Source organism: Sceloporus undulatus, chromosome 1 (genome assembly GCF_019175285.1).
Source record: "Sceloporus undulatus isolate JIND9_A2432 ecotype Alabama chromosome 1, SceUnd_v1.1, whole genome shotgun sequence".
In the NCBI taxonomy this organism is placed as follows: Eukaryota; Metazoa; Chordata; class Lepidosauria; order Squamata; family Phrynosomatidae; genus Sceloporus; species Sceloporus undulatus.
Genome location: NC_056522.1, coordinates 96032588 through 96052463, shown reverse-complemented (window position 1 = coordinate 96052463; position 19876 = coordinate 96032588). Strand labels below are relative to the sequence as shown.

The 19876-nt window shown below is 43.5% G+C and overlaps 1 protein-coding gene and 3 non-coding genes across 4 annotated transcripts; all 4 read left to right on the top strand.

Moving 5' to 3' along the window:
• Positions 1-11864: 11864 nt before the first annotated feature.
• Positions 11865-18059, top strand: RPS12 (ribosomal protein S12). The gene is made up of 6 exons (XM_042446138.1): positions 11865-11976; positions 12115-12158; positions 15283-15399; positions 16370-16472; positions 16747-16848; positions 17972-18059. Exons 2-6 carry the CDS (start codon positions 12145-12147, stop codon positions 18032-18034), a joined length of 399 nt encoding a protein of 132 aa, XP_042302072.1. The 5' UTR covers positions 11865-11976; positions 12115-12144; the 3' UTR covers positions 18035-18059.
• On the top strand, positions 15965-16041 carry LOC121920130. Its single transcript, XR_006101662.1, has one exon. It is a non-coding gene; the product is annotated as a small nucleolar RNA SNORD101 (small nucleolar RNA).
• Positions 16589-16677, top strand: LOC121920151. The gene has a single exon (XR_006101682.1). It is a non-coding gene; the product is annotated as a small nucleolar RNA SNORD100 (small nucleolar RNA).
• LOC121920147 lies at positions 17625-17758 on the top strand. Its single transcript, XR_006101678.1, has one exon. It is a non-coding gene; the product is annotated as a small nucleolar RNA SNORA33 (small nucleolar RNA).
• Positions 18060-19876: the final 1817 nt, after the last annotated feature.

The following is a 19876-nucleotide window of genomic DNA, read 5'->3' as shown; positions in this document are numbered from 1 at the left end:
GTTTTGTGTATTCCTGCATGGCAGGGGGTTGGATTAGATGGCCCTTGATTCTATGTTTCATGGGGTTTTCTTAAGTGAGGAATCCCCAGAGATACTTTTTTTTGTCGGTCCTCTGTGTATCTTCAAGCAAGGCAACCCAGATGTCCTCACCACAAAGGAGGACAAGGGACCACAAAATGTAAAACCTTCAAGAAAAATGGAGGACATGACCCAGTAAAAGCTACAAACACTCACAGAAATGTAAATTCATGCTCCAAATGGAGGGTATTTTGAAATTCCTTTAGGACAGAAAATAAAAGCTAAGAACACTCATATCAATATAAATGCATGCTTCTTCATCATACTCAAAATGGAAGACATTTTGGAATTCCTCCTGGACAGAAGGCTGAAATGGAGGACACCGCCTGGAAAAGGTCACCCTTCAAGTCGTTTCAGGCTTATGGTGACTTTAGGCAAAGCTATCATGCGGTTTTCTTGGCAAGACTTTTTCAGAGGAGGTTTTGCAATGGCCTTCCCCTGAGGCTGAGAGAGTGTGACTTGCTCAAGGTTACCCAGTGGGTTTCCAGGAAGAGCTGGGAATCGAACCTGGTTTGCATTTAGGTTTTTTTTTAACGAAAACAAAAAAGTATGCACCTTTCTGCATAAAAAAATAATCCAAAACACTTTGGGTCACTTGAATTTGGGAATAATGCTGAACAGAAATGTTATTTTTCTTCTGCACTAGAGTAATTATTTGTCCTTGCATGCAAGTTGAAGATTTGCATCTCTGGGTGTATCTCCACTGCAGAAATAATGCAGTTTGACGCCACTTTAACTGCCTTGGTGCCATCCTACGGAATCCTGGGATCTGTAATTTGGTGAGGCACCTGCACTCTTTGGGCAGAAAAGGCTCAGGACCTTGTAAAAATCTACAAATCCCAGTATTCCATAGGAAGGAGCGACAGCACTTAAAGTGGGGTCAAACTGCATTATTTTGTCTCCCAGATGTTTTCCATTCCCAGATTCCCAGCCACTATGTGCAATGCTTAGGCAATCTAGAAATTGAAGTCCCAAGCATCTGGAGGGCCAAAGTTTGTAAAGCACTACTATGGACTACATATAGCTATTTCCAAAGCGTGGAATTCTGTAATCCTTTCTTACTCCAATGCACAACTGCTCCTCATTAACCCCTCTGCAATGCTCATCTACTCTGGTTAGGATGTTCTCTTTAGAGAATTAATCTGCTGCCCTGTGGTTTAAAACATAGCAGTAGTTCGACAGTTATGTTACTGCTTAATCCCCACAAAAGGAAGTGCAGAGGGAAGCCATAAAGATGTAACAGCCACATTAAAAGGTATTCAGAATATTTTGGGAAAAGGTGCTCTGAGGCCACTGAACTAATTTTAATCTCAGTTGAAAAGTAAAGGTGTTCAAGGCTCACCTGAACACTTTAGGATAAAAGGCAGAATCACATGCCATTAGGAAGGTAATTCCATAATTGTATGCACCAACCTAACAAATGTTAACAATAGACACATGACTGCAGAGGTATTTTAACATACAGGCAGGACTGATCATGGTGTGAGTGAAAGCAGTCCTTCAATTAATATGACAGTTTCAAGCCATTTAGAGCTTTAAAGCGTAACATCACTACTTGGAATTGGGCCTAGACACATGCCAGCAGCTAGCGCAGCTGGAAGAGAATTGGTCATATGCTTTCAGGGCGGCTCAGGCAACCTACTCCACATCCAGATGGTCACATTTTATAGCAGCTGCAGTTCCTGATTTTCTTCCAGACGAAACCCACTTGAAGTGTGTTGCATGACTGCAACTAGTATGGACATTAACAGTAGTGTAAATAACACTCCCAGTCCCTGTTGCTACCTGTGCCTCACCAGACTATTGAAAAACCAGAAGCAGCCCAAGTTGCAATCCCAGCTGGATGATCAGCCATCCTCCTTTTCCAGGACATGTCTACATTTCAACCTTTTGTCCAGGAGAAATTCCAAAAATGTGTTCCATTTAGAGTGTGACTAAGGAGCATGAATTTATATTTATATGAGTGTTTTGAGCTTTTATTTGGTAATGTCTTACATTTTTCTTGAATTACCTACTGGTCATTTTACAGTGCCTTGTCATCTTTTGTGGTGATGACATCTGATCGCCCTGGAACCCAGTCTCCACAAACTGATGCCATATCATATCTGTTCACTTTGAATACTTTGTGGCGCATGCAGAAGAGCATGGTACAACATTGTAGGTTAACTTTTGTGCATCCAAACCTTAGCTAAGAGTCTTGCCTGAACCAAATGTTAGCTTATTCTCCAGCCTTCATTTAGATACCTGTTGCAGACCTTCATTCTTTTGGCATCTGGCAGGTGGGGGGAGCTAAAACTCTATTGTCTGCATGTCTGTGGTGGCATCAAAGGCCAAACGTCTGGATGACCTCTCCCACTGGATTTAATATAGCGATTAAAAATATTGGAGGAGAAAATGGCATCAACGAACTGGAACCACCAAAATGTTATGCCCCTTAAGCCCAGGCTAGAAATTCAGGAGAGGAAGGCACCGTGGTATCAAAAACCAATGAGAAATCCAAAAGAACCAAATGGGTTGCAATACCACCATTCAGTCTGTGGCAGAAAAAACAAACCATTAAGGGTTCCTTAAGATGCCTTCATATTTCTGTATTCATTGTGATTAATCTGATCCTAAGACTTCCTTTGAGGCTGAGACATGGAAACCCACTGGATGACCTTGGGCAAGTCTCACACTCTCAGCCTCAGAGGAAGGCAAGGACAAACCCCTGTGAACAAATTCTAACATAATAGCTAAACCTTGGGATTGCCATATGCCAGAATGACTTGAAGGCACAGAATCCTACTTTGCCAGAACCACAGCCAGTTAAGTTTACTGTTTTTATTACTAGTATGTATGCAACCTCATCTGAAAAATCTCGTGATTATGCCAGGAGTATGCCTTTTACTCCCAGCCCCCCCCCCCCCGTCTGATAATTTCCCAAGACTCCTTCTCATGTGTGTTTTTTGTTTTGAGGACTAGACATAGGAGCTGTTCAGATGGGCGGCATGCAGCTGCCCCTTTACTGGTCAGATCTTTGCTGTAGCATCCGCATGCCACAGCACTGACCCAGCCTCTGGAGAGCACAAAATCGGTGCTGCATCGTCTAGATGCATCGGCGGAGCTGTGCCATGATGCTGCACACCATCCAGAAGAGCATGCGCAGCATCATGATGCGAATCATGGTATCCAGCATGTGGACGCTGCACTGTGCTGCACCCACAGGCCAGCACAAAGTACCGGTATGTATAAGCCCTTAGTTCTGTAATTATTTATCACCGAGGTAAAGTAAAAAACTATGTGGCTTTGCAGGATAATTTCTTGCTTATAAAATATTAAACTTCTGAAATGGGGACTTCGATGGTTTCACTTTGATATCCAGGACAACTCTAAAATAAATAAATAAACAGTATACTGTAACCGTACCCATTTAGCATACTTAAACAAAACAGCATTCTGCACTGCTTCTCTTGAGATAATACCTATAAATATGATTTCTTTTCAGGTGGCTGTTATTGAGCCTGATTTAATCATCCCAACTCCTTTTTTTCTTTGCTTTGAAACTACTCCAATTCAGACATGTTTAAACTCCACTGTAAAATTATTGCTCCTGAAAGCTTTCCATGGTACTTCCAGTCAGCAGGAGATCTGAGCCGCAATCCTAAGCATACTTAACTTAGAAGCAAATCCCATTAAAGTTAATAAGACTTTGTCTTCCACGTGTGTATTTAGGATAGGAATGCCTGTCACATTGACACCTTCATCCTGATAATACTTCTGCACCAATTAACCAAGCTGTAGTATAAAAGAGCACATAATGCATGCACTCTTAATACTAGTATGGCTACATGAAATGGGAGGCAGGGTTCCTATACCTTTATTTGTACAGAAGAGGAAATTTCAGCAAGTGTAATTTCTGCTAAAATTTCCTCTTCTGTACAAGTACAGGGGTACCCCGGGTTACGAAATTAATTCGTTCCGCCGCCGCTTTCGTAACCCGGAATAATTCGTAAGCCGAAAAAAGCCATAGGCGCTAATGGGGAAAAGCCGCGAATTCGTGTGAAATAGCGCCGAAAAGCACCAAAATTTTTTTCGTAACCCGAAATAACCTTCGTAACCCGGAACAGTTTTTTTGAATGGATTTTTTTCGTAACCCGGAAATTTCGTAAGGCGGCGCATTCGTATCCCGGGGTACCAGTGTATATGGTACAGGAGCTCTGGTCTCAGTTTCATGTGGCCATCCTACTTAACACAGTATTATTAATACAATTGAAGTAGCCCTTTATAATTAAAGGTAATTTGGTTAATGGATCTCCCCATTCCCATTTAGACATGTACACAGGATGACAATCCATATTACTTATCCATTATAAATGTTTATATATGTTTAGCCAACCAGCTTTATTCAAAATTATAACAATGATAAAGTTTAAAAGTGGGTATGTGTATTCTGATAGTTACTTTATTGGGTATTTTAAATATTATGGAAGCAGTTGAATAATATGTTCTGCAGTATAAAAATAAGGCACATTTTATTAAATCAATGTATTGTAAAAATCATTCCAGAAGACACAGAACTTTGCTGTTTTCTTATTTTATGTTTTTTGAAAATGTATTTGTTGAGGATTGACTGCTTAAATGTGATCAGTTAAGCAGATGTAGCCAACCTGTGGCCACACCAGATGTTGTTGGATGACAACTCCATCAGCCCCAGCCAGCATAATCAGCAATGAGAAATTATGGGAGTTGCAGTCCAGCAACAGCTGGAGTGCCCTAACTCTTGATTTGCCTACTCTGGATTTGAAGATACTGTACAAGTTGACCTGATATATAAGTCAAGGGAAGGTTTCAGGCTCAAAATCCTGGATTTTGATATGACTCGGGGATAAGTTGAGGGTAAAACTTAGGAGGTTATAAGGAAGGATGGAAAGGGGGAAATACCACTTCTGTCCCTCCTTCTCCAGACCTCTCCCAACCAATTCCCAGGTGCTGGAGGAGAGGTTTTATTGGATTGAGAAAGGAAGCAAGCAGATTTAAATTGAGAGTTGCTTCCATAGGAAGCAAAGTCTTGCAAAATGGACTGGAGAGATGATTTTAAATGGAGAGGGTTTTTTTGATAGGAAGCCAGGTCTTGCACAACGGATCAGAGAGAGAAGCAAGTGGATTTAAATTGAGAGTTTTTTCCATAGGAAGCCAGGGCTTGCAAAACGGACCAGAGAGAGAAACATGTAATTTTTAAATGGGGAGTTTTTCCGATAGGAAGCAAAGGCTTGCAAACAGACTGGCTGGGGAAGGAATTGGTGTTCAGTGGAGTTTGGGGCACCAGGCTTCCTTGCTTTAGGACCTTTCTAAACATTACTGATTTATTGACCCATATATAAGTCTACACAAAATGTTAGGGTCAATTTTGGGGCATAAATTTCTTGACTTAAAGTCAGGAATCAGATTATTCAGTCCAGTATAACTACCCATACTTTGATTCTAGGGTTGCCATAACCCGGTTGCAACCGGGTTTTTTCCCGGTTTTGGCTGCACCTGCCCGGTCACAGCACGGGTGCAGCCAAAAACCGGGAAAAGCCCGGTTGCAGCCCCTGCGGCGCTGCCCCCCTCCTCCTCCCCTGCGCATGGTCGCGCGGAGGAAAAGGAGGGCAGCGAGGCCTGAGGCGGAGGAGGCTGCAGGGAGGCGGAGCCTCTTGGGCGCAGCCGCGCCAACCTCACTGCCTCCCTGCAGCCTCCTCTCTCCTCCCTGGCCTCCGCGGGGGCCAAGAAGGAGGCGAAGCCCCGGCCATCGCCACCGGCCTCCTCCCTCCTTCCTGGTCCCTGCTGGGGCCAAGAAGGAGGAGAGGCCAGGGCGATCGCCGCCGGCCTCCTCCCTCCTTCCTGGTCCCGGCGGGGGCCAAGAAGGAGGCGAGGCCGGGGCGATCGCCGCCGGCCTCCTCCCTCCTTCCTGGTCCCTGAGGGGGCCAGGAACGAGGCGGCGATCGCCACCCCCCCCCACCTCCTTCCTGGTCCCGGGCGGGGGCAGGAACGAGGCGAGGCCGGGGCGATCTCCGCCGGCCTCCTCCCTCCTTACTGGTCCGTCGGGGGCCAGGAATGAGGCGAAGCCGGGCAATCGCCGCCGGCCTCCCCCCTCCTTCCGGTCCCTGCGGGGGCCAGGAACGAGCGAGCCGGGCGATCGCCGCCGGCCTCCTCCCCCTTCCTGGTCCCTGCTGGGGCCAGGAAAGGCAAGGCCGCGGCGATCGCCGCCGGCCTCCTCCCTCCTTCCTGGTCCCTGGGGGCCAAGAAGACGACGGGCATTGCTGCGCCTCCTCCCTCCTCCTGGTCCCTCGGGGCCAGGAACGAGGAGGCCGGGGCGATCGCCGCCGGCCTCCCCCTCCTTCCTGGTCCGCTGGGCCAAGAAGGACAGGCCGGGGCGATGCCGCCGGCCTCCCCCCTCCTTCCTGGTCCCGGCGGGGCCAAGAGGAGCGAGGCCGGGGGCGATCGCCGCCGCTCCTCCCTCTCCTGCCCTGTGGGGCCAGGACGAGGCGAGACCGCGGCGATCGCCACAGCCTCCCCCCTCCTTCCTGGCCCTGAGGGGGCCAGGAACGAGGCGAGGCCCGATCCTGGCCTCCGATCGCGGCGGGGCCCAGCGGTGAGGAAAGCCTCCTTAAGTGGAGGCTTTCCCTTGCTGCTTGGCCTCCGCTCCCCGCCGCGATCGCGGTAAAATGTAGGACACACTTTTTGTGTGTCCTACATTTGAAAATTTTGTTCTACATTTTCCCCGGTTTCGAGGTCCAGCACTATGGCCACCCTATTCTGGACTCATATTCTTCCCTATGCATTAACATCTGCAACCTACCCACATCTGCACTACAAAGTGAGAATTATGTATCTTGCTCTGAAATACAAGGTAGTGCAGAAATGTTATTATAACTCCTGTATTTTGATTCATTTTTGTAAAATATTTTTTAATTTTTATTGTAAGCTGTGTTGAATGTTTTATAGGAAGACAATATGAATTTTGATAAAACAAATGTGATGTCTAGACAACAAAAATCAAACCAACTTTGAATGCAAGAGTTAAGCGTCTTAGTCCTCTATCTCATCTTTTCTTCCCCTCTGTCTTTTTTATTTTCCTTTGTCCTTTCTGTTCATCCCATACTCCCTCCCCTTTATTTCTCTTCCTCTATCTTTATGCTTATTCAGCCCTCCCCCCTGCCCTGCCTACTTGAGGTTTAGAGTGTCTTGCCCAAGTACTCTAAGGCTGCATCCACAATGCAGAAGTAATCTGGTTTGATGCCACTTTAACTGCCATGGTTCAATGCTGACAGTAAGAGCTCAATGCTATGGAATTCTGGGTTTTGTAGTTTTGTGGGACATTTAGCCTTCTTTGTCAGAGAGTGCTGGTGCCTGAACAAACGACAATTCCCAGAATTCCATAGCATTGATCCGTGGCAGTTAAAGTGGTTTCAAACTGAATTATTTCTGCAATGCACACTAAAGAGGTCATTGCAGAAGGAATGAATATCCTGGCAATATTTATGTTGGTTTTGGTTAGAAAAGTTTGCCACCTAATGACTGAAAATGACACTGCAGACTACAAACAGTTTCTAATAACCTAAAATTAGTCAATCCATTTTAAAATGAAATGTTTTAAAGCTGCATGCCCATAGAGTCCGTTAATATTGATGCCAAGTTTCAGGTTTCTAGATTTTATCATCTTTGAGTCATTAGCTGGCATCCTGTATTGCAATTCCAGAGTAATCTAGAGTTATCTAGAACTGGGTCTCAGTTCTGGGAAAAGAGCTCAATATTACTACTACTACTACTACTAATAGATCTGTAGCTGCTCCATGTTCACGAACATTGTGTAGTCATGATCATGGCACTATTGTCATGATCGTAAATGCCCATCCCAACCTGGACAGCAGCTACTCTGTAAAATGGAGGTCTGTTTTGCTGGTGGCCTGGGTGTAGGAGGATGGCGTTTCCATCCTCCTACTGCCAGCAGGTGAGGTTGTGACAGAAGTGTGGGTGCAATTCCTTGTCACAGCCCTTCTTGATGTCTGGAGGGGAATGGAAAATTGCCATCCTCCTGTGGCCTGATTGACAGCAGAACAGACTTCCATTGCTTGGAGTGACAGCTGCCTGGTAGAGTAGGTGTGGAAGGGGTTGAGTCAGGAGATGCTTAACCAAGCAGGTAACCCATGCATAGCAAATATGATATGTATAATATGTATAATATGAGCCATCTTCTTTATTTTAACTAATATTCTGATTTATTTTTAATCTTAGGGTTTAACTACAGCCTCCCTGTTTTATGTAAAAATGAAAATGGGACTTTATCACACCGGGGGAAATCAGGGGTTTAAAAAGGTATTTTCCTGGGACAGTCGCACAATCGCGGTAAAGATTTTTATATGTTGCGCTTAGAGAGGACTTATCCCCGGGAAGAACCAGGAATGCTCCAGCAACAAACCATTCATGGGGGAAATCCTGTGAATGATTTGTTGCTGGAGCATTCCTGCTCCTTTCCAGGATAAGTCCTCTCTAAGTTCAATGTGTGTGAAAATATTTGCTGCAATAGTGCGGCTGTCATGGAAAAGCGCCTTTTTAAACCCCCGGTTTTCCCTCGTGTGATATGGCTGTGTTTGTTCAAAGGCAAAGAAGTCTAAAAGAAAATGGTATTATTTATGTTAGCACTGGATTTTATACTGAAGCAGTACTGATGTTTTATGAACCCTTTAATTTATGTTTTTGGGCACAGGTCAACTTTTCCAACTTCTCTAGGCACATACATGCACAGGATCAGCCTTACGGAATTATTTAGTAGTGAAGTTGATTTCATTTAATGAGACTTACTTCTGAGAAAGGATGCATGAGGTGAAATTGTTACACCCTCATTTTTTGCATTTCAGATTATATTAATGAGCTCAATTCTGAGGGTTTGTTTGTTTTACTTAGAATTATGTGTGGCTTAGTGGTTTGAGTGTTGGACTATGACTCTGGGAACAAGTTTTGATTCCCAGTTTAATCATGAAATCCATTGAGTGACCTTGGGCAAGTCACTCTCTCAGCTTCAGAGGGAGGCACTGGCAAATGTCTTCTAAACAAATCCTGCCAAGACAACCCAATGATAAGTTTGCCTTAGGGTCGACATAAATCAGAAACAACTTGAAAGCACACAACAACAACAGCAACAAATACTGCTGAGTTCAAAGTCTTTATTTTCTAATAAACACATTTAGTATGGAAGTTGTATAACCTGATTTTGTGGATGTACATTTTGAAGGAAGATCCATGCAACAATCTTAAAGATGAACCTAAGCTCAAACATTTAAAAGTGGAAAACATAATTCTCATTGTTCTCCCATCACAAGTCACTTACTATATATACTCATGTATAAGTCTAGAAATTTTAGTCAAAAAATTGACCCAAAAAACCTGGCTCAACTTATCCATGGGTCAAAGTAAGTACTGTACTTTAACTTTCTCTGAATAGAGTGGTAAAAGGTGAGCGCTTAATCCGTCCTGGGAGCACGAAAAAGAAGCATGGATCCACTCTACACTCTTGTCCATCCAGCCTTTAGGGTGAGCACAAGCAGTTATGCCTGCCAGAGTTTTCGAAGTTCTTTAGCATCATTTTCCTTTTCATCAACCTTTACATCCTTTGTTACATGCCCCTAAGTACCCTCAACTTATCTAATGGTCATATCAAAATCTACAATTTTGTCCCCAAAACCTGCCCTTGACATATACATGAGGTCAACTTATAGTTAAGAAAAGGGCATTACACACGCTCCTAAAGTGCGTACTAGGGTTACGAAGGGGCGTCACTTCCTGATGCCCCTCAACCCTAATACGGACTGAGTCTGTACAAAATGGCAGCGCCCGTCCACACGGGGACCGCCATTTTGATGTCACGGATGCGTAGCGCCCAGTTGCCACGTGGCCGAAGCGTCGCCACGAGTGCGTGACTAGCACCTTGCGGTGCCACTTCCAGGGCACAAAAAGTGCCATTTTGGTGCTTCTTTTTTGCTGCGTCCAGGAACCGCGCAGTTTGGCCGCTGCGGTTCCCAGACCCAGCAACCGGCGGCGGCAGCAGAGTGCTGCTTTTAGGCAGTCTGTAACGCGCCCAAATATGGTATTTATAAGACTGTTGTGTTTTAACTCCCTAGCTTTGGCTTCAAGGAAAGTAATAGTGGCACTATATTCTGTTTTGGTCAGGCCCCACCTGGAATATTGTATCCAGTTCTGGGCGCCACAATTCAGAAAGGACATTGAGAAACTGGATCGTGTCCAAAGGAGGGCGACTAAAATGGTGAAGGGTCTGGAAAAGAGATTCCGCCTCAACATTAGGAGGAACTTCCTGACAGTAAGGGCTGTTCAACAGTGGAACACACTCCCTCGGAGTGTAGTGGAGTCTCCTTCCTTAGAGGTCTTTAAACAGAGGCTGGATGGCCATCTGTCAGAATGCTTTGATTTGGATTTCCTGCATGGCAGAATGGGGTTGGACTGGGTGGCCCTTCCAACTCTATGATTCTATGGTTCTCCAGCTGCCACCTGGTTCTGATAGACATTATTATTATTATTATTATTATTATTATTATTTTCATTTATTTGTATCCCACTCTTTTCCTAGAACTGGGACTCTGTTGTTCCTTTTAAACTGGTACCTGAAATTGTTCTTTCTCTCCCTCCCTCCTCCCTGTCCTCTTTTTCTTGTCTGTCATGTTTTATAGGTTGTATGGATCAGGGTGAGGACTGTTTTACTTTTAACTCTTTAAACAGAGGCTGGATGGCCATCTGTCGCGGGTGTTTTGAGTTAGATTTCCTGCATGGCAGAATGGGGTTGGACTGGATGGCCCTTGCGGTCTCTTCCAACTCTATGATTCTAATATTTGAAAGGACTTTGGGAGCCATTTGTTTGAAAAGCAGAGTGCAAATGCTTGGAAGAAATGTGTGATAATTTTGTAGAAACTGAAATGTGCTTAAAGCAGTTGGGCTGCTAATATTGTCGTCACTTTCTATACTGGAAGGATTAAGTGCAGGGTGACCAGATGTCCTCCTTTTCCAGGAGGAATTTCAAAATGCCCTCCATTTTGAGTAGGACTAAGAAACATTAATTGCCATTTATGAGTATTTTTAGCTTTTATTTGTTGATGTCCTACATTTTGCAGTGCCTTGTCCTCCTTTGCGATGAGGACATTGGTCCACTTGATTAAGTAGGCCCTTCAGATGCCACTGGAGTGTCCCTCCCAGCATCCCTTAGCACTGGCTGTAATGCCTAAGGTTGATCAGGGTTTAGTAAAACCAGAACCACGCAGTCCCTTTCCCTGGGCACAAGGCCATCAACTTGTGTGTCTCCTGGGCTGCATCTGCACTGCGGAAATAACGCAGTTTGACACCACTTTAACTGCCCTGGCTCAGTGCTAGGGAATCCTGGGATTTGTCGTTTGTTGTGGCACCAGCGCTCCCTGTCAAAGAAGGCCGAATGCCTCACCAAACTACAGTTCCCAGGATTCCCTAGCACTGAGCCAGGGCAGTTAAAGAGGTCTCAAGCTGGATTACTTCCCCAGTCTGTGTTTTTGGGCGTTAAACCGAACCGCCTCCCAGCCTCTGGGTCCTGAAGGCCCAAGTCCGACCGCAGTAACTTAGACGCCTATCCCGGATCGGGGGGGGGGGGGCACAAAAAATATATAGCCGCGCTTTGTAGACTCTCCCGAAAGAATCCAGGGACGCCTCCCACAGCTGCCAGATTCCCGCAAAGTCCGGAGAGCGAGGATGAGTCGCCTTTCCTCTCAGGCGATGTGGTTAGACGCCTATGAAGCCCGCGTGCTCGAAGGGAAAGGGGAGGCGCTGGGGTCCTTTGGCGCTCCATAAAGCGCCGCCGAGGCCCCGCCCCTTCCTTTCCAGCAACGGCTGCGCGGAGGCTGTGAGGTGAGTCTGGCGCGCGCTAGGCCTCGGCCTTTGCAAGGCTGGCCTCGCTCTTCCAAAGCGCAGACGGAACGGCGGAGGGGAGGGAGGGAGGCAGGGGCGCCTTTTCCTCTCTTTTGACCCACTTTGGTCTTGTTTCAGCAACCCCGGGCGGGAGCGTCACCACCAACCATGGCCGAGGAAGGGTAAGTCGCCTCTGGGCTGCTAGGAGACCGGGCCTAAGAAGGGAGATGCAGCCACACTGGAGAGCGCTTTAACTCTTTGTTTGGCTGAAGGCTATGGAATTCTGGGAGTTGGAGTTTGTTGTGGGGCCCAGAGCGGAGCAAACTCCAACTCCCAGAATTCCATAGCAGAGAGCCAGACCAAGAGTCAAGGCGCTGCCAAAGCGGGTTATGTTTCCAGTGTGGATGCAGCCCAGTATCCCACGTGCTTCGTTTCGCCCACTTCCGCGAGTGAGAAGAAAGTTCATCTCTCCCTCCGTCGCCGGCCAAGGCTTGCGACACGTGGGCAGGAGAAGAATAGCACGCTACGCTGTTGGAATCACAGAGTTGGAAGAGGCCCCAAGGGCCACCCAGCCCAAGCCCATTCTGCCATGCAGGAACTCACAGTCAAAACATCCCCATTGACAGATGGCCATCCAGCCTCTGCTTAAAGACCTCCACTACACACAGAGAGAGTGTCTTCCACTGTCAGACAGCCCTTACTGTCAGGAAGTTCCTCCTAATGGAGGAGCTTGCACCCATGGCTCTGGGTCCTAGTCTCTGGAGCAGCAGAAAACATGCTCGATCCCTCCTCAACATGACATCCCTTCAAGTATTTAAACAGGGCTATCCTATCACCCCATAACCTTCTCTTCTCCAAGCTAAACATCCCCAACTCCCTAAGGCGTTCCTCGTAGGGCACCATTTTAGTTGCCCTCCTTTGGACCCCTCAGTTTCTCCACCTCCTTTTTGAATTGTGGGGCCAGAAAACCCCCTGATAGGGTCGCCATAAGTCAGAAGCAACTTGAAGGGACACAAGAACACCAAGAGCTCTTGGGGGGGGGGGGGAATTCTCAATGCTGGGTTTCTTGAGGCAGTGTTTTCTCATCCCACTGACCCCAAAGGGACCGTATGCCACTTTCAAGACTTAATGTCCAAAACACACTGCAGAAATAATCCAGTCTGAAACCACTTTAACAGCCCTGGCTCAGTGCTAGGGAATTCTGAGAACTGTAGTTTTGGGAGATGTTGAAACTTCTCTGTCTGAGAGCTCTTGTGACTTAAACTACATTTCCCAGGATTCCCTAGCACTAAGCCAGGGCTGTTAAAGCGGTTTCAGACTGGATTATTTCTCTTTTGGACCTAAGTGAAAGAAGCTGGTAGCAGGAGCTTTTGTAGTCTTGAGCCTACCAACTCAAGTGCATGTTTCATAGAATCATACATAGGGCTATGCAGTCCAATCCCATTCTGCCATGCAGGAATACACCATCAAAGCATTCCCAATAGGTGGCCTCTTTAAAAATCTCCCAAAGAAGGAGACTCAACCGCACTGAGTGAGTGTGCGCCACTGTCGACTTAATGGAGTCTCCACACCAAAATAGATTTCAGGTCGATTACAGTGAAACAAAACTGTTCAGTTATTCTTTTTTTTAAGAGGAAGTAGTAGTAGTACAAGTACAGATTGACTCTCCCTTATGTCGAAATCAATAAGACCAAAACATTAGAATCGTAGAGCTAAGAGAGACCCCAAGGGCCATCCAGTCCAGCCCCATTCTGTCATGCAGCTCCCAATCAAAGCACCTTTGACAGATTGCCAGCCAGCCTTGGTTTACTAACCTCCAAAGGAGGAGACTTCACCTATCTCCTGAGATGCATGTTTTGTAGAATTATAGAGTTGGAAGAGACCACAAGGGCCATCCAGTCCAGCTTTCTGCCATGCAGGAAGACAAAATCAAAGCATTCACAACTGTTGTTCATCCAGCCTCTGTTTAAAAACCTCCAGAGGAGGAGACGCCACCACAAGTTGGCAGTATGAGTTTGCATGCATCAGCTGGCCTCAAAAGTGCTGCAGTGTCCCTTTGCACTCTGATTCCCCAGACTAACACAGCTATGTTTTTGAATTCTTCCATAGGAATGGACTAGTTAAACTTTCTGAATTTAAGGTTTAATTTAAGCTGGGTTTTTTTTTAGCCCATTTGTCCTTAAACTAGCCTAACCAAATTTGTAGATATGATGATGGGGGTGTTTATTAAAGTTATTGATTGCAGGAGACTAGAAAGGAGTTTCTTCCTCGTATTCAATTGTGTCCTGCAAAATCAACCATCACCCACCTATATAGGAACAAGAGATTTATTTATTTATTGTTTATTGTGGTGTTTTTGGGCTATGTGGCCATGTTCTAGAAGAGTTTCTTCCTGATGTTTCGCCAGCATCTGTGGCTGGCATCTTCTCTTTATTTATTATTTATTTACATCTTTTATATGCTGCTTTTCTCCCAGGATGGGACCTAAGGTGGCTTCCAGAGGTAACAATAACTTACAGTAAAGTTTTGAAAACAGTTAAAAAATCCCCCACATTAAACATCATCAAATCATTTGGTTACTCAAGTAACTTACAATAAAGTTTTAAACACAATTAAAATTTCTCCACATTAAACACTATAAAATAATTTGGTTGCTTTGAGTACTCAAATGATTACCTTGAATACAGTTTTTTATTGTCTGGTAACTTTGTCTCAGAAAGTTTATTGTAGAATGGGGGGAAATGGCCTGGAAAGGGCAATTACAGCAATCGGGGTGTTTGCACCTATTTGCTGTGAGAAGATAATGAAGATATTAAAAGCATAGTCAGCTTTTTTGTTAGAAGAGGTTGGGTTTCCATGGCCATTCAGGGATTCAAACCCTGATATCCCAGAGTCATAGTCCAGTCCTCAAACTGCCACACCACTCTGGTTCTCTGTCATTACTTAGCACAATAAAAAGGCAATGTAAGGAACTGACTACTGTACATGAAAGTTGCTTGTTAAGATAATGAATAAAAGTATATTTCAATACTATTATATCAGTTGTTGCACTAATAGGTGCTGTGCTTTTGAAGTTACAATACTGATTTGTCACTATTAATAGTGCATTACATGGACATAGGTATGATTCACAGTGGTTCCCAACCTTTGTCTCCATTTGTTTTGCACTTCAGGTCCCAGAGGCCCCAGCAAACTTGACCGTCAGACATTGCAGACACTGAAGTCCAAAACATTTGGATGACTAAAGTTGGGAATCACTGATCTTAAGATTCACAACACAATTATATGTGCTTTTTTATTATCTAGCATTGCTGCTGGAGGTGTAATGGATGTCAACACCGCCCTTCAAGAAGTGCTCAAGACCGCACTCATCCACGATGGATTAGCTCGTGGAATTCGAGAAGCTGCCAAAGCCTTAGACAAGTAAGTGCTGAATAGTATTGGTGAATGCCTCCAAATGAAAGTTGTCTTTTTGATGTCCTGCTTTTGTTGTGAGTTTGTTGCTGTCACATAGGTAGCACAATTAAAGAGGCAGACTTCAAAGTTTTTGCAAAGTGCAAGGAAGTGTTAAGAAAAGAGATTATAGAGAATAGTTATACAGAAAGACTTAAGGCTTACTGATCTTGATAGTCTTCAGTTTTCTATGTGAACATAAACATTCGCAAAATAAGGAAAATAGATCACATGCATCTGCAATACTCTTTCTGTATTCTTCTGATGGGACATTGTTTTAGAGCAGTTTGGTGCTATTTAGCTTATTCATTACTGGTTTGTTGTGATGGAAAACAATACTTTTTCTCTTATTTCTCTGAGGCCCATGTGCTCCATTTAAGGACCACAAAAAACAGCATGGCAGGTGATGATCTTGTTCACAGTACAACAAGTTATTCAAGGTGGTGAAATCATGAACACATTAAAGAATTTCAGAAGGATTGATGAACTAATAAATATGAATCCAAAAGGTCAATTGAGAGGTGAAAACTACAGCGTTTGAATGATGACTATATGAAATATGTCGGATACCCCTTCACTCTGTTTATGAGTGAAAATAATAGTCTGACAAGCCTGTAGATTTAAATTTATTACATGGAAATTTCTTGAAGGCACAACAACCACTGGCACAAGACTGCCCTGTATAGTTTGAACACTTCAGAATGGTTATGCTAAGATTACTTCATTCTGAGTGGTAATACAAAAAATGTTTTTAAACCTGTTACTGCAAGTGTGTAGACCTTGTGGGTGGAAGGAAAAGAAAGTGGAACATTGACTCAGGATGGTTAATTTAAAAAATTACTATTAATCCAAGCTGTTACGTTTCTATTTCTTGCCAAGATTGATTTGCCGAGGTGCTTGTATAATTGATACAGCCTTATTTGACATTTTACTATTTTAGACGCCAAGCTCACCTTTGTGTTCTTGCATCCAATTGTGATGAGCTCATGTATGTCAAACTGGTTGAAGCCCTTTGTGCTGAACATCAGATCAACCTGATAAAGGTAATGATTATGAGCTAAAGTAGTAATTTTGTAAGTCATATAAAAATGTTGAAGGTGTATATAAAACAAGTATTATTAGCTTAAATTAGTATGACTTTTGTATTACACACACTTGTGCTATACAGTGATGACAACATGGCTCCCTCTACTGAAATTGTTGAGGAAAACAACCATAAACGTTACCCTTTATGTCTGAGTGTATAGCTTGTTTTGATTTTGTTTGTACTGTTTTCTATCTTGTGTATTTCTAACTGAATGAAAACGTTTTTGACAGGTTGATGACAACAAGAAGCTGGGTGAATGGGTAGGTCTCTGCAAGATCGACAGAGAAGGAAAACCTCGCAAAGTTGTGGGCTGCAGTTGTGTGGTTGTGAAAGTAAGTTGACAAAAAGTTTTCTTGCATTAAAATGGGTGATTATAGGGTAGTGGCATGCACTGTATAGTCTACTGCGTCTTTACAATAGTTGCATACATTTTTGTCTCATGTCACAGTGCTTCAATTTGTTTAATCAATTTCTGACCATTTTAATGTCTGTTAAGCAGCACAGCACATGTTTCATTAACTGGGGGATATATGAGAAACTATTTCAGATAATAAATACATAAGGGCTGTGATGGGTGGTGAAAGGGAAGTGGGGCGAAAAGGAGTATGTGTGAGGGTGTTAAATAGATTGCAGCAATTTTTCGTACAGTTGAGTGTAAAATTTTGTTCAACTTAGAAATAAAATCAGAGTAAATACTGTGGCAGAGGCTGTATTTTTGGCTGAGAATACGTCCTGGAAATAGTTGAAGGTTTATTTCCAATTTTGACTTCAAGCCTTTTTAGTATTTGGAAAAGGGTTTGGAGTTCATATAAGTATTAATAGGGAAAGTGCTGCTCTGAGTATTTAGTGAAACGTTTTGCCTGATTTTTTCAAACGGGAAAGAGATACATCCAGAAGGGATGAGGCAGCTTAAAGACAGCAAGAAGGGCTAGAGGTTCACATAATACAGGAGCTGCACTTTCTCCACTCCAATGCTAAATACTTCCAAAATGTTAATTGTTATTATTATTATTATTATTTGAAAGGCAGATCATATGTAATAACTGGAAACTTTAAAATGATGTTTGGAACAAATATGCATTTGTATATAGCTTTGTGTACTGAGGTTATGCCAGTAGAATGACTTCTGCTTAACCTTTTAAATGTTACGCAGAAATGTAAAATAATTCTGGCAACAATAAAGCCAGGGTACGAGCCTTGAAGACTCAGTAGTCATTGAGGTCCCAGTAAATGGCTACACCATTGTTTTGGGTTTTAATTTACTTTATTTTGTTTGAATGCCTGCTTCTAGTCGAGTTTTGAAGTGTGAAAGGTTTCCATGTATCCATGTAAAATAAGCAACTTGTTTTAGTGTTTTGTCTGATATTTGTATGCCTTATTGGGGCAAGTGTTAGTAAATTACCCAAAGTTTTTTGTCAGAAATGTTTGCAATATTAATATGTTGTCTCATTGTAGGACTATGGCAAAGAATCTCAGGCTAAAGATGTCATCGAAGAGTACTTCAAGTGCAAGAAATGAACAAATAAAATACATTCGAGCCTGACAGTGTTCATTGATTTATTTCTAGCTGTAAGCATAGGCAGTGGCGAAGTGTGAGTTTTCTAAAACTTCCAGAGTACCAATTTGTAGGGAACTGGGCTTAAATACATTAATTCAAGTGATACTGAAGTTGGGTCAGGACTTCACAAATGTATTAAATAGGAATGCAAAGTTGAGGAGGAGAATCTGGTGAAAATTGGTTTTAAAAGCAACCATTTTCCTCAAAACGTATGTGGCACCTGTATAAATAGATGCTACTTACTTAAAGGTAACTTAAGCTTGTGCCTCTGCCTTACTCATATTTTTCTGTAGGGGGAAGGGTCCTATGACAGGTTGCCACTCTTATTTCTCAGAGATATCCTGTACTTAGGTTAAATAAAAGCTGTCCCTGAGTGGATGAATGGGGTAAATATGCCTGATTTGCCCATCAGAAGTACAAAAGTGGTTAAGATTTTATCACTTTATTTTGTCTCCTAATACTTTATTTCCTGCCTCCAAAACAAAGGGTGACTTATCTATGAAAGTTAAGAATACTAGAATCTTTCCCTATGGATAATTTTATGCAGCATTCTCTAGAAATGGCTAGGCAGTAGCTGAAGATTTTTTTCCAAAGCAGTCTGTGCTGATCAGTGAGCTTATTTTCTTCCAAGTCCTGAGAGGCCTTGGGAATATACTGGAACATGGCAGATCCCATAGGCCCAGGTGGTCTGTTGCTCTAGTACAGAGGTTACATAGTTCAGAGGTACTTGGGAAAGCAATTGCAAAAAAATACAAGGTGTTTCGCTTACTGGTATCTACAGGGAATGTTATGCCCCATGCATCAAAAAGGTTTGCCCTCTTTTATTTGGGGGAACTTTTGCCCCCCTTGGGTCATCTTAGGCCTGGGAAAGACTTAAGAATTCATATCCTATTTAAAATCTTCCAAGTCTTAAAATGGTCTGGGAGCCCTACAATGTAGCAAAAATGCCTTTGCTTTCCCTAGACGGTATTTGGAGCAAAACAAATTGTTTGGGGGTGATCCTTTTAAAGTCTTCTGGGTTGATATGACTCCCTAGCTATGAGGAAAACAGACAAGTGTAAAAATATATAATTGAATTCTAAAGTTAGGATTGTCCATACTGTTGTATTTCCAGTTTCTATGTATGGTTGTGAGAGCTAGACAAGGAAGAAAGCTGATAGGAAGAAAATCTAGTCATTTGAAATGTAATATCCGGTGAAGAGTTCTATGGATACAATGGACTGCTAAAATAATAAATGAGCGCTAGAATAAGTCAAGCTTGAATGTTTGGCTTGTTCTAGCACTCAAGGGGCGGGGGAGAGGCTAGCCATGTCAGTCATACAGCATACAATGACTGTATAGCAATAGCAAATACATTTCTGTACCACTTACTGCACTTGAGTTTTGATTTTGTGATTTTGGAAGTTCTTGTACTATTTGTACTAGATTTGGGAAGTTCTTGTACTAAAGTGAGACTTGTTCTTTGGCCATATCATGAGAAGACATGACTCACTAGAAAAGACAATGCTTGATAAGGTAGAAGGCAATATGGATAAACTCAATGAAGGAAGGCACAGCTCTGAGTCTGCAAGACCAGAGCAGGGCTGTTGGTGACGGTGACTTTGAGATCTTTCATTTATAAGGTCAGCCATAAGTGAAAGTCAACTCGATGCAGCAAAGCCTGCAATTGCCAACCCATACCACCCTGGCTTTTTTCATGGTTTCCAGTAATCGAATCTGGTTAGCCATCTGGATAGCCATTGCCAGGTAGCGGGGAAAGTAAGATTTAGGCACTGCAGTTTGAGGCTTAACATCAAGTTATG

Bases quoted from the DNA above. Each gene is read 5' to 3' on its own strand.
- RPS12 (XM_042446138.1), top strand. The intron at 15,400-16,369 runs GTAAGTGCTGAA...TTACTATTTTAG, and splicing joins GCTGCCAAAGCCTTAGACAA to ACGCCAAGCTCACCTTTGTG. The intron at 16,473-16,746 runs GTAATGATTATG...CGTTTTTGACAG, and splicing joins ATCAGATCAACCTGATAAAG to GTTGATGACAACAAGAAGCT.